Genomic DNA, 15,514 nt, shown 5'->3' on the forward strand with positions numbered 1-15,514 from the left:
GTGTACATGGATATCGAGTTTGTGCAATTCTTTGTTTTGTTATTTTGGCTTTGTGTAGTGGTGATTTTTGGCAAAAAAAATCGCTATGCAAGCCAAACTAGTCAAAGAATTGCACAAACTTGATATCCATGTACCGCCAAATTTCGCCAAGGGGTACCCTAAAATATACTTTTACCCAGAATCAGTATGTAGAACTACGTGAGAACAGATTTGAAGTGCTGGGTGTGCATAATTTGATGGTTGAACATGCTTAGAGATTGGAATCAGTCTAACTGAATGCATGACTGATCGAATCTGTGAAATATAAGATTCAGGAAGAGGTTCGGAATCGATATCATTCAGAATATCTGAGGGTAATCTAAATGTGGTACTGTAAACAAGTTCAGTACAAGTAGCGTTTATATCTTTCTTAATGGCAGATCTGATACCCAGCAGAACAATGGGCAGAATTTCAGTCCATTTTGGATTGTTATGAGCCATTATTGCACTTTTAAGCTATCTATAAAATTTCTCAATCAGTGCATTGGACCGAGGATGATAAGCAGCTATTCGAATGTGGTGTGTATCCGAAACTTTCATTAAATCTTTAAACAAGTGAGATTCAAAATTTTGGCCTTGATCAGTTGTTATTGATACAGGGCAGCCAAATATAGCTATCCAGTTAAGCACTAACCCTTAACAAGTCGTCTGAGCTGACATGTCAGCAGTAGTTATAACTTCTGGCCATCTGATAAAACGATCAATAATTGTCATGCAATAACTGTTACCTTCAGACAGTGGAAGAGGACCTATGAAATCAATATGGGTATGTGCAAATCTTGCATCAGGCAAGGAAAATGTACCCAAAGGTGGTTTTGATTGTCTATGAATTTTAGAACATTGGCTAAACGTTAAAGTTTTTAGAACGTTTTTTTAGGCTTCGATTTCTGTTAAAGCAGTTTTTGGAAACACTGTGTGATCATCATAGAGACAATACCTTAACCACACGATTTGCAAACTTCATCCAACAGGGAATCCTATTTAGAATTGTTAGACACATTGACTGATACAGGTGAAGAAACTGTGCTTACCTGAGTGGGGATATGGACTCACAAGCCACATTCTCACACAAAGCTTTTCTCATCCTTTTGGAATTTGAGAAATGTGAACTTCGCATACATTCTGTCCACTGCTTTCATAGTTCATGCTTGAAAATTCTGTTGATGATGAGATCCAATGGCTATAAAATTTTTGTAAGCCCATCTGGTATCACTGAACATCAGTTTTTTTTTCACTTTGGATTTTACAATATTCACTAAATGGGATCTCATTGAATCCAGAGTGCTGAGTCACTGAGGTTGGAGGAAAGCACCTTTTTTGATAACTTCCTCTCAGTCACTTCTTCACACATCCATCCTTTTTCGTTGGTGCAAATAATAACCCCTTTCGAGAAGTTTCCTTTTGTAACTGTTTTTCTTTTGAAAATTATCAGTGTTTAACTTCTCTCCATTGGCAACACAACCTAAAACATAAGTAAAAGAAGTCTTCCTATTCAGGGTTGCTAACACAGAAATAGTTTTTGACTTGCTGAATGAAAAGTTCTTCTTAGAGTAAAATAAAAAAATATCAGGAACTTCATCCGTATTAACTACCTTTCCTCTATTCAAATTTTGTTCTTTAATTTTCTTAGATATATATTCCAAAAAAGATGTCTTTTTTTCAGTCAGTCCATGGGAAGCTTCTAACTGTTGTTTTAGTCCTGATGGATAATTTCTTTCGTTTCGTAAATCTGAAACACCTATTAGGGTCACCAACAAAATTTTTAATGCTCATTTGTCAAGCCATTATTTTTGTTTGAAGGCAGATTCTAACTCTTGATACTGATAATCCTTTTTCTCTGCTCTGTTGTCCATTTCTTTAAATTTTCTTCCAAAACAGGCCAGGCGATGATGCAAGTCCAACAAGATCTTTTATTCTTAAGCATTTTCTCTAATTCTTGTTCGGATTTCCACTGCCAAATGCGTTTCTTGCTAACTTGAAATTATCTAACTGCAATGCAATTTCCGCTTTCTTCACTGCCATTAAGCTTAAAAGCAGTTGTATAGCTTTCTTTTGAACCATAACTTTATCCCCAATGGCAGGCACTTGCCTCATTTCAGCATTGGCCACTCATAAGACCAGAAATGGTGGCCATTTTATTATGGAGGCAGCTAACAGTGACCACCATTGCTTCCTATGAAGGGACAAACCATTATGGCCATACCTTCTCAGGGACTCGAACCCAGGTCCTTAGGTACTGCAGTCGGCTCCCCTAACCACTGCATTCTCTGGGCGGGAGTCATAACAATAATAATTTTTAAAACAGTAATAATTTTAAAAATTCAACAAGCACAAATGTTAAGCACTGCACAAGTAAGCAATGTGCAAGCAACAAAGCAGTGGGACACATTAAGAACTTTGAAAAGTTCCTGGTGTCTGTTAAAAAAATTTTGTTGTTGGAAAATGCAGACAAAACCATGGAGTTCAGCAGAAAGTTCATGCATTATGTGTCTTACACCAAGTGCCACTTACTGTAGTTAGGTTAGTTTCCCATGAATTCGAATTTGCTGCGCTGCCTTAGCACAAGTTGAGCGTTCATATTAAGTTAAAATGTCACGGCATATTCTATATTAACTGTTTCACTGGTGCTTAACTTGCACTATAAACTAGAAGTTTTAAAGATATAGAAACAATAAAACTCTTTCACATACACCATTCTGGCAGGTATTCCCATCCTGTGTAGTGATGGCCTGTCTAGTTATAGCTTTCGTCCCATTATATGCAGGCCCATTGAAACCACGTCCTAAAAAAGCACTAGATGAGTGGAGGCCCTCTTGCGTGGGAGAATTTCGAATCCGCTGGATACATTCCCATCCGAGGACCAGATTGCTGAGACTAGCAGCTTTACCGAGGAAAACCACTTCCAATAAACATTGTCAGCAGATGAGTTGTTTAGAAAATTTTTCATGTATTCCCTTTATTTAAAATGTTAATCCTATCAATTATTTAAAAACTATAACTTTCTCATCACAATATAACAACTAGCAGTAAGTTGTCTGAGCTTTGGAAGGTTAAAATATGTAATTGTCAATAATAGTTTTTCATGTGTTAGTGATAGTTTTCATGCAAATAACTTGTGTCAAATAATAGCTTTTATGCTATCTAATGTTTTTTAATGCAATGTTTTTTAAATATATTTCCCGGGAGATTTTTTTTTCTTTGTTAAAATTATGCAACTGGAAAAATAAATAGTTTGATTAATTGAAATGAGTTGTTTTTGTTTTCAGCAACCTATACACTCTTGCTAACCAGGATTGTTTCCCCATGTTAAGTTTTTGGTTTTCTTTAATTTGCACGCAATGCAATGTTTTGTATTCATTTATTTGGATATCAAAATTATTACTTTTTAATGGTTTTATAGGGTTTCCAGAACACTAAACAAAAAAAATTGAGCTATGAATGTATTACTTTTCACTTAAAAAAAAATTGACATTGTACTTGATTTTGTATACATTGTAATGTCAGAGGTTTTTATAAATTGTTTAGCTCAAATTATGGTAACAGCTGTGTATGTTATCATAATTTAAGCTGCAGTAGCTACAATCTTTTATTTTGATAACATTTTCTGATATTGAAGTATTTTTGAAGTATATTTTGAAAGTATATTTTGATACTTATTGTAAGTTTTATCTTCGTAGTGTGAAGGCCTTGTTAGAATGGAGTATTAGGAGAGGTGAAACGTATCGATGGAAGTATGTGTGCTTGTAATATTTTCATTATTTTATATTTTAGTTAGGAAAAAAATATTTCTGTAACAGAATTCATTTCTATTTCAGATGTGTGTTTTTATCAGGGAATGGTGCTTTTTTTGTAAATTATGTAATTACAGCTAGTTTCATTGGTACTGCACTGGATCTCATTCGTTTTCCCGAGTTGTTTATGTATGTTTTCTATATATGTTTCTCCCGGTCACGTGCTGAGCAAGCTGGTTTACGCAAAGTAAGTATATTTCCTGAGATATTTATTAATGTGGTTTCGAATTAGGAATATTTTTAAATTGTTTTCTAGTATTTACTGAAATATTGCCATGATAATTTTTAATTCTGTAAAACTGTGTGGGGGAAAAAGAGTGGCAGCATTTGAAAAACAATGAGACACATTCTGTACTAAACAGTTATCTTCACAAGTGCTAGTTTGCAAAGGTTTTGGCACAAACTTTTTTTAAAGTTAAATTTGTGTTTTTAAATTTATCAAGTTTCAAATTTTACTCTTAAACTCTGAGATGTACAACTGTACTTAAAAAATAATTTTCTTGTGTTTTAATTGAAATTCAGAATAGTCTCTAAAGATAGGTAAATTTCATCTGAATAATGTTTCTTCCACATTGGTGAATTCTAACTTGCATTGGAATTGTTTTGGAGACAATCAAAACTGTTGTATCACAGTGCTAGGTAGTAGTATTGTCTGTGAACTGACATGCCTAACTCTTTTTGTGATTCAATTGCTGTGTAATATTTACGAGTTTAAATGTAAAATCAAGCAGCAGGAAAGAGCAAATGTTTTATTTTAATGTCTTAGTGTATGTCAGTAGCATTAAAGGTGTTTCTGCATGGGTGAACAATAAAAGTGGATTTTGTCCCTGGTGAATGATCTCACTAGTTTTACTAATCTGATTTGTTAGAAATTTGAAAGTTATTATTATAATGCTTTGTATGTGGGAATTTTTATTTTGAAATGATGATTTGATTGAATCAAACTACAGTAATATTCAACATGACATACATACAGAAAATGAATTATTGCTGTTTCTTTTTAGAAGAGATGTATGCTTTTTTATGATGATTTACTCTCAGTATTTATAATATTTTTGCGAAATGCCCAACAGCTGTGAGATAGCTTCCCTGCAAATTGGTGTTAGGGTTGCCAGGAAGTGGTAGGGAAATGAAGGATTGCCAATTACGACACGAAATTGCCCTTTTGGCAATATTTGGTTACAAAATTGCCTATATGCCGTGGGCAGAGCGAGAACATTCTAGAATGCATTCTTAGCAGTTTCTAAGGAATATTCTCGAAGGTAGGTTAAAGCTATATGTAATCTGCCTGTACAGAGAGTAAGTAGTGTCTTGAGTTCAGAGATTAGCTTGAGAGCGATCGGATCGGCTCAGTCGGGAGCTGTACTTTAGTGCTTTGCTGTGAAACTGTTTTCACCATTATAGTCTGAAAGCTATGTTGCTAATTGTTTCAGCATGCTTGTCATTGTTTTTTTTATGACTCTAAATGTGTCTTTGGAACTGTCCTCTGTAATACTGGGGAAAAACTGTGTTTTGATTCCTCTGTAAGTTTTACCATCAGGTACTCCATATCCATGAACCCCTAGAACATAACAGCTGGTGTCAGAAGTGGGATTTGTGAGTGAATGCCAGTGACCCCCTTACAAGAGAAAACCATGGCGAAGGAAATAAAGACTTTGATGGTATTGTTAGCATCTGTAAAAGCTTGGACAAGAAGAAATGAAGGCTGAGATCAAGGTGGGACAAGAAAAGTTAGAGAGCGAAATAAAATCTGGTCAAGAAAAAAAATAAAAGCTGGACAAGAAAAACTGCAAGAGCAACTCCAATGGATGGAAGTGGAGCAAAACAAGATTAGAAGCAACATCGTGAAGCTAAATTAGAAGACATAGAAAAGGAAGTGAATGAAAAGTTAGAGAAAATTGGAGCCAGAGTAGAAGATGTGGAAATGACATAAGTGACATCTGAAGAATCAAAGGATGAAGACATGAAGAAGAAGCTGGTGAAGTGTCTGAGAAAGATCAAGAAATGAAAGATAAAACATCTAACGAGATTAAAGGAAAAGATCGAAAAGATGAAGAAATTAAAAACAGGAAAGAAGCTCTTCATTCTCAAGTGTCTGAAGTGGAAAAGGAAGAAGGTGATAATACTGTTTGTAAAAATGAAGAAAAAAAAGAAGTGGTTAGTAAAGCATCTGAAAAAGGTGAAGAAATAATTCACGGAAAGTTCTTGGTTCTCAAGTACCTTAAGTAGAGATGGAAGAAAGTGAAAATGTGACCATTAAGTTGGTATCATATCAGTGAAGTTATGAGGTCGCAGTTAGAAAGTATTGAATCATCTGAAAATTCATGTGATGCAGAGATGGGAGAAGCTGCTGTGCAGCTTAAGCAGAGTGTTGCCGTGACAGTGTGGTGAGCAAACTGTTTCAGATCATCCTGTGGATGAAAAATCTGCAAAAATATGCAAAACAGAAATACATCTGAGAATTGCAGTGGAAAAGTAATTAATCAGGATATAACTTGAAAAGCCTGAAATTGAAATTTATTATGAACTTTAATTTATAATTTAAAATTGTTATGTGGTTAATTTGTGTATATAATGTAAATAGTATAAGACCATGGCTCTATTTGTTTTTAAATTTGTAAGTTTATGCACTTAGTTATTGATTTAGTATATGATTTGTTATTTACTGAAATTATTGTTTTAGTATTACATTTATTTGTTTGTCTGTACTGAATTTGGCTTCTGATAAAGGATTCTTCTGCCTGGGAGTGCAGTCCTTGGGAGGGGGCAGTGTTTCAAAATGCCCAGCTGCAGTGAGATAACTTCCACACAAAGCGGTGTTAGGATTGCCAGAAAGTGGCAGAGAAAGATAGGGTTGCCAATTTTGGCATGAAATCGCCCATTTGGTGATATTTGGCATCAAAGCTGATGATATGCCATAGACGGAGCAAGAACATTCTAGAATGCATTCTTAGCTGTTTTCTCAGGAATATTCTCGAAGGTGGGTTAAAGCTATATATATACTCTGCATGTAGGGGGAGAAACTAGTATCTAAAATTCAGAGATTATCTTAAAAGCGATCGACCAAGTCGGGAGCTGTACTTTAGTGCTTTGTCATGAAGCTGTCTTCACTATTATAGCTTGAAGGGTGTGTTGCTGATTGTTTCAGCATGTTTAATCATAGTTTTTCGATTACTGTAAATCTGTCTTTGGAACTGTCCTGTGTACTACTGACGAATAAACTGAGTTTTGATTTTTTATCGAGTGTTATCATCAATTACTCCAAATCCACAAACCCATAGAATGTAACAATATGTTAAGATAATTTCACTCTCCTTAGGTAACATTTTAGTTAAGTTTAGTTAGTAAAGTATTTTGGGAAAACTTGCCAGCAGATCATAGGCCAAAGATTACGTGAAGTATTCTTAAAATTTTGCTTTATCCTGGAAGTTAAAGTAATGAAGGAAAATTTCTGTAGTGGTATTGTTATTTTGTTTGCATTTGCCCTTACATTATGTGTTCAAATGCTAATAAAATATATTTATTTTCATTTCTATCTTGAGAAAGTATTCATTGAAGCTAGGAAAATGATTTTTATGGGTTAATTTAATCGTAAATGTTTTTGTACAACTATAAGTGTGCCGTGAGTTAACTTAGTAGGTGATTGTAATCATTGGATAATTATTCATCAGGGTAAAACACTATTTAATTTTATAATTCTAACAATACAGTAAAAGTTCCAAGATGCATAATTGTTGGAACTATTTCAAATTTCTGGGTTTTAGATCTTCATTGTAAATCTAGTAAGATGACGAAATAAGAAACAGTTATTTATGAAACAGTGAAGCATTTATAATCTAAAGGGAATCAAAATTTACCCCCCCCCCGAAAAAAAAACTGAATATTTATTTGTTCGCTTTAGTAAACATTTCTTTCTATGCAAATTGCTTAAGCTGTTTCTTTCTTTTTTTCTTCTTTTTTATGTGCGTGTGTGTCTGCTAGTGCTTTTATTTTATTATTATAGATAAACGTAATGTCTTGTTCAGTTACAAAGCCCTGTGTGAAGAATTCCCACTAAACTGGCAATCTAATCTTTTCATTTGCAAACACCTGTTTGTCAGTTTCTTCACTATCAGCAGTGATATATTCTGGTTTAAAGTAATGCTTCAGATTTTACCATCCATTAGTTGATTGCTGATTGGGCACTGTTATCACAATGGGAAACTTCTGTTACAAGTTATTCATTTATTATCGTTTCTTCATAAATTCCATTAATTGGAAAATTTTGCATTCCTGTAAGATTCTAAATCTACCCCAAAATAAGGTTGCTGGTTTGTCTAGTTTTTAAATTTCATTCTCTGAAGCCTGATTTACACCAATGCTGTTTTTTCTCAACAAAACCGCTATAGAAGACAAGTATGTTTTCATTTTTTGGATGTTGCCACAGGTCCAGAATTAGAAACTTTTTTGACATAATCGAAAGTTGAAACTTTGTCTTCCCCACTGCTTTGCTAACAAAAGAAAATCAGTATGAGATATTACTATGCTATTTAAACTTAAGGTCTTGAGAATCTAATTCTTCCTCTCTTTCCCACTGTTATGCCCCCCCCCCCCCAAATAAAAAAAGAAAACTAGTGTAGGCAACATCCCATGCTATGTCATGGGGCTTCATGTATTGTTTAAGTCAGATAGACAGTTGTAAACTTCTCTCACAACTGAAGGGCTGAAAGTGTGGTCATAGCTAACATCAATAATTTCAATCAATGTTTTTCTTTGACCATGGTGTGATTCCCTAGCCTGCAGGCTTTGAAAGCAACATGCAGGATTCTCAGTTAGTGGGGTTTGTTTGGTTGGATTATTTAATTATGGCAAAACATGCAAGGATTAACTAACTACCTAAGGAAATGCATGACTTTGTGGAGGATTTTTTAAGGGAAACTGGTTCATATACATGTTACACATGTGGAAAAACCGGGAAGATACCCATAGAGCTACCCTATTCACCAGCATTCGAACCCAGGTCAGAACTATCTACTGTTCAGCCACAGGTGGGTCTCAGTTAGTGGAGAGAAAAATCGCTTTTGCAGCACATTTGCTTTTTAGCACTAAGTGTTGCAATTAGTTCTCACTCTTTGTTTGTATCCTTTTCCAAATAAAGGGATGTTGCCACTAAAAGTTAGAGTCATGTATTTTTTGAAGAAATAAGAAAGCGAATGTAAAAAAAAAAAAAAATGTATGGCAACATAAATAAAAGGATGTTGCCATGCCTCCATATTATTGCCATGTATTATTATTAAAGAAATAGTATAGTGAATATAAAAATGTGTATGGCAGTACTTAACACTCTACAAGTGAATCTAATGATAGGCTGTTTTTAAATATTTTGTGATATTGCTGCTGAACTTTATGTGGCATAAGTGTGAAGAAAGTTATGCTTAATAACTGAAGTTAAAAAGACAACAGAGTTAATAATAAAAAGACGAAAAATTTTGTAAGTCATATTCATAAGAAAACTGAACATTGATATGATGACCTTAGAAAAGACAAATTTAATGACAACTGTATCTGAAATGCACTGTCTGGAATTCTGAAAATTTGCTGCTTTTGTGAAATCTTATTTTCCTGTTGAGTTTTATTTGGTAAAATTTTATTTATATGGTAATTGTAAAGAAAGTGATAAACATTGTGTTAGAAAGAGTGAGTACTGTAGCAATTTGGTAAATGTGGGCTTAAGCTAGAGCACAAAAAACCCTCAACAAACTCTCTGGTATGATACTAAAAGCTGAGTCATTTCAGATTTTACCTTTTTTAGGATTCGTCATTTTTAGATTTTATAGGAAATCTCTAAAAAAAATGCTGATTGTCAGGAGGTCCAGAAATTAGATCATTCCAGATATTGGATGTCTGAATTTTGGACTTACTACTACATTTCATTGCAAGAATATATCTGCCTTGCGAAATTTTGCATTGCAAATCATAGATGAAATGTGTCTATTTTATTATTTATGTAGGATGAAAATTATAAAGAATGAAATATTGTAAACGATTCTGTCTTAAAATTCATATTCTATTGAAACTTCAGAAATAAAGTATGGATACTAAAGAATTTTAAGATTGAATTATTAAATTGTTCTCTTGGGCTGCTAATTAATATATATATATATATTTAATTGAGCTGAGAAGGACTGGAAGTTTTACAATGAATGTAGTTTTTTTTTTTTTTTTTTTTTTTTTTTTTTTTTTTTTTTAAATTTCAGTGCTTGCATTCTTTTGGTTTTTAAAGTGTATCAGAATACATATTGTGTTTGATCTGATTATATCCATTGTTAACATTAAAAGTTATATGTGAATAAATTGAATATATTCTTTGTGAATAAGATAAATTCATTCTGTTTGATGAGTATTTCTTGTGTAAACAGTACATTTTACATTTAAGAGTGAGCAGTTATTAAATGTGAAATTTAACACACTAAATGAATACAAATGCAAATTAGTAAAGTTTACTTTGAATAAAATTCTGAAAAAATGTTATCTAAAATGATAACACAATACACATAAAGTTCACATGGCAAACTTGAGCCTAAAGACCTTCACTGTAGTCCCCTGCTACTATCACCACACGCTGCCAACGATGTGGGAGGTGCTGAATACCATCAGCCTGAGCATTTGCCACACCATGTGTGAATTGGGTAATCTGTTGGCGCACAGCATTAGCAATGTTCTCTCATATTGCAAACCGCCTACCATGTATTGCCTCCTTAATCTTGGGAATGAGATCAAAGTCGCAGGAATGAGATCGAAAGGTCAGGGGAGTACGGTGCGTGCTCCAATTCTTCTCATCCCCAACGTCGGATTAGCTGCAACTCTCTGCTTTATGTGGTTTTGCATTGTCATGCAGAATTATTGCACTGTCCACAAGATATGGACGTTTATCCCGAACGCCACATCGTATCTGTCGCACCTGTAGTACTGTTTCATTGTTCATTGTTCTGCCATTAGGAACAAAGTGGCAAACAATGACACCCCTGATGTCATACGCAACGATCACCATCAATTTGACTGGGAAAGGATTCTGACGCAAGCTGTGGATCGTGCATTTCTCGATGTCACTTGCCCTCTCTAACTCCAGTAATGTCCATTTTCTGTCTTCATCCATAAGGTGCTCGATGACGCACGTGCCAAGTCGATCCGCACACTTACCGGTCATCCCGAACGTTGCTCATCACTGGTTGACACACATCCTTGCTGAAACTTTCCTACCCATCGTGCTACTGTACAGTATGGTAGGGCATTATTCCCAAGGGCTACTACTAATTCACTGTGACATTCCATTGTATTTCTCACTCGAAGAACGGCTATTTTGATGTAAGCACGCTGCTCAACATGGGTTACTTCCATTCGCACGGCTCTCACCAACTGACTGATTTCAGAGCCCTCGCTACCACAGAGCCATCTGTTGTTCTGCATACACCCTATGCCTGCAGAACTTCCACACGAAACATATAACGTTTTGTGATCCATTCACATATCTACAAGAAAAAAATAGTTGCTATGACTTTTGCCCCAACCCTCATATTTATTTCAAATTCTTTCAACCAGGTAGTGAAATCTTCACTGCTTATATTTGATCTAACTTTGCAATGAAAATTTTCAGACGAAATCGACGATGCTTTTGTACAGAAAATTGTGTGACAAAATATTTTCAAACATCTTGCTTGAATCTTAAAGCATGCGAAAGGTCATGTGACATGACAGAAATATTACTGGATTCCCATTGGACCATCCTAGAAGCCACTCCCTCGGTGGCTAGACAGATGTGCACATGTGAAATATGCGCCCGGGGCACAGACCTCGTCTTGCCTTTCCCCAGATCTGGGTCATAATTAATAATAATAATAAACATAATAAATAAACATAATTAATAATAAAAATGTGTAAACATAATTAATGACTACTACCTATTCTATTTCATAAGAACAAACATTTTAAAATGATTAAATGAAAATACTGAAATGCTGCTTCTGTAAGTAAGCCGTACAGCACGGAATTTGAAAGCAAACATTTGTTTTGAAAATCCAAATGATAAAAGATTTATATTTGGCATTCAAGTCTGTTAAGAGCAAGTGAAGATGGTAACCAGGCTGCATGGATTTCATGAAAATCAGAATTCTGAGACATATTCCCACATGTTGCTTCATGTAGCTATACAGTACAAAGTCCGAAATCTGGACTCGTCGGGACTTCGGTGATTCCGGATTTGGAATTTTTCCGGATATTAGATCATCAATTTAAATCTGGTAAGATGCCATGCAGAAATTATACAACTGAAAATATGAAATCGTAATTTATGAAATAAAGAGCAATTATGATCTAAAGCATATCAAAATTTACAAAAAAAAAAGTTTAATATTTATTTGTTTACTTTATTAAACATTTCTTTTAATGTAAGTTTTTAAGTTGCTTCGTTTTTGGTGCTAATACTTTCTCTTTAATTCTATAAACAGACATAATTTCTTGTTCAGTTACAAAGTTCCACTGTTCAAGTCCTGTAATTGCTGTGTTGAGAATACCGACTAACTTGTCAATCAAAATTTTTTCGTTTTCAGTAACCTCTCTGTCACGTCCTTCACTATCGGTAGCAGTATTTTCTGGATTTAGAACCATACTTCAGATTTCGCCGTCCGTTTATTGATTGATGATTGGGGCATTTTCATGGCAATGAAAAACTTCTGTTATGCCATCTTCATTTATTACTGCTTCTCCACATTTCTTTACAAAATCCATTAACTGAAAAATTTCACCTTTAGTTTGCAATATCCAAAAACCTTCAGATTCGGCGCCATCATCTTCATCGTCCTCACCATAAAATGTGGTAGCTGGCCATAAATTATGCCAAGCATTTTTAACATATCTGGAGACACATTATTCCATGATCGTGCTATGCTCCACACAGCAGATTTTATAGTAAAATATTTCAAAAACTCTTGAATAGTCTTGGCAATGCTCAAGAAATTTAACATGAATTTTAAAAGTGGTACTTTATATTTGCATTTCAGCACGTGCACTATTCCGATATCCATAGACTGAATGTACAATTTGGAAGGAAGAATAATACAGATACATTATCTTTCACTAAATCTTTAAGTGAAGTATGAACCGAACAGTTGTCTACAATCAGGACTATTTTTGAGTCATCAGGTAAATCAACCGAATTCAAATAATGCTGATCCTCGGGTATAGAATGATTTTGAAACCAATCATTCATTAACGCTTGTTTCATCTATGCTCTTTTATTTTCAGGATATATAACGGGGGAAATTGCTTTTCCCTTAAATGGTCGAGCCTGCATGTTTTCCGATTACGAAAAGTTTGCATTATAAAAAACTTCTCATCCCTTAATTTTGCCGCTCGGTGCTTTCCCAAATTAAAAAAATTTTGTCTTCCCTAAATTCTGCCGTCCAGTGCCGACATATTCTGCCACCGCTTCTAGGTTTATGGTGAATTAACATAGCATTTATTATTAATTAAAATAGCACTAAATGTAATATTTTCGGCTATGAGTTTCATTAACAAAATCTATTTTTAGGATATGAAAAGAAATTTTTGTTGAATTGTTCCTCATCAACATTAATGACAACCTAGCATAATGTTAGCATAAGAGGTTGCCATATTCTTGTTATTAAATTACTAATATAAAAAAAGTTTAGACATCACTGCATGAGTTATTACTGAGGCTGTCATGTATTATTAAACATGCGATGATGAAAGCAAAATGTAATAAATAATGACTCGCCAGTTCGGCATCAAAGATATAAAATAGGTGAATGTTTCGGTTTGTAATGTATGCCAAGCATACACTCAGCTATGGAGCCAAATTATTAATCTCACAAATTCATGCTTACATGATTGTTTTTCCATAACAAGGTATTTTATTTAGTGCCTAAGTGAAATTAAGAATCAGAATTTTTAAGTGAAAATCTCCACATGCTTTATTATGGAAGAAAAAATAAATCATACAAAAAAAAAAAAAAAAAAATGTTTGTGGCTTTGAGGTTTGGATTTCATATTATTTCGGATAACGGACGTCCATATTTCGAACTTTGTACTGTAGATGCGATAGTGGTGTAAGCGAATAGTGAAAACTGCTAAAATTAACAGTCATAAAACATCATGCGTGTGTGAAACTGTATTCTTTTAAGAGTTATTAAGGAATCTTATGAACATTAGGATTGATGAACTAAGCATTTCAGAAATATGTTCTAGAATACATAGTAGGATTAGTTGAAAAAGGTTTTAAAATACACTCTTATACCCCAAAAAAAAAAAAAAAAAAAAATGCAACAAGAAGGAGTTGTCCCAGTGGGACAAAAATCGGTAGAAGTGATGTACATGTACAGAAAAACAAATGGTTACAGTTTGAGAAAAATTGGATGATTTATTGAAGTGATAGAGCTTCACAAAGTGAAAAAGTCAGTAATGCGTTTGTCCACCTCTGTCCCTTATGCAAGCAGTTATTCGGCTTGGCATTGATTGATAGAGATTGCAGATGTCCTCCTGAGGGATATTGTGCCAAATTCTGTCCAACTGGCGCATTAGATCGTCAAAATCCCGAGCTGGTTGGAGGGCCCTGCTCATAGTGCTCCAAATGTGCTCAACAGGAGAGAGATCCGGCAATTTTGCTGGCCAAGGTAAAGCTCAGCAAGCATTAAGGCAAGCAGTAGAAACATGTGCAGTGTGGAGGCGTGCATTATCTTACTGAAATGTAAGCCCAGGGTGGCGTGAGATGAAGGGCAACACAAGGGGCCTGAAAACTTCGTTGACGTGCCGCTGTGCTATTAAGGTTGTGACAGATGACAACCAAAGGAGTCTTACTATGAAGTTAAATGGCACCCCAGACAATCACTTCTGGTTGTCAGCCTGTCTGCCGGAAGACAGTCATGTTGGTATCACACCGCTGTCCTGGCGTCTTCAGCCTCGCCTTCGCTGGTCATCGGGGCTCAGTTCAAAGCGAGACTCATCACTGAAGACTATTCTACTCCACTCAGTGACATTCCAGTGCGAATGAGCCCGACACCACTGCAGACGGGCTTGATGTTATACAGAAGTCAATGGTAGTCAGAGCAAGTGGCACCATGCCCTCAGCCCCCTTTTCTGTGAGCCTTCTAGGAATGGTCCTTGCGGTCACTGAAGCACTAGTTGCACGTACAATTGAAGATAATGATGCATCTGTGGCTGTGAGTGCCGCTCTGATGATTGCTCGGTCTTCACATTCTGTCGTTTCTTTAGGCCTACCGCTTTCTTCTTGATGCTGTGTGCGGCCATTGTTCACCCATTCCTTCCAACATCATATAATAGTGGCATCGCTCCTGCTCAAATGTCGAGCTATTTGCCGATAAGACAAACCAGCTTCTTTGAGCCCACTGCACGACCTCTCTCAAATTCTGACATCAGCACATATCATTCGCGCACCTATGTGCGAGGCATAGTTACTGTCTACCAGAGTACACGGAATGAAATTCGTGAAGAATTTATGACCTGGAATCGTAATTTCTCCTCTTAAATATCCTGCCAGTTGCACAAATCAGATGCGCTGTAGCGACAACCGTTCATTCATTGGCAATCAAAATGTAAAATTTTGCATTTTCCGTTAAAACCTGTTAGTTAGTTAGTTAGTTAGTTCTGAGCACTGGCCACCCAGCCCACCT

General features: G+C 35.2%; 1 protein-coding gene across 2 annotated transcripts in view; it reads left to right on the top strand.

The window, feature by feature from the left end:
- Tmem63 (transmembrane protein 63) overlaps nt 1-15,514 on the top strand; it is a 170,835-nt gene that overhangs the window by 130,679 nt on the left and 24,642 nt on the right. For both annotated transcript variants that reach the window (XM_085809371.1, XM_085809370.1), the window contains exons 17-18: nt 3,717-3,770; nt 3,855-4,017. In XM_085809371.1, the coding sequence (XP_085665497.1) occupies nt 3,717-3,770; nt 3,855-4,017 (217 nt within the window). The remainder of the gene's footprint in view (nt 1-3,716; nt 3,771-3,854; nt 4,018-15,514) is intronic.

The sequence above is a fragment of the Stegodyphus dumicola genome, chromosome X2, assembly GCF_044657685.1.
Source record: "Stegodyphus dumicola isolate Sdum_Otavi_A_Nest chromosome X2, ASM4465768v1".
In the NCBI taxonomy this organism is placed as follows: Eukaryota; Metazoa; Arthropoda; class Arachnida; order Araneae; family Eresidae; genus Stegodyphus; species Stegodyphus dumicola.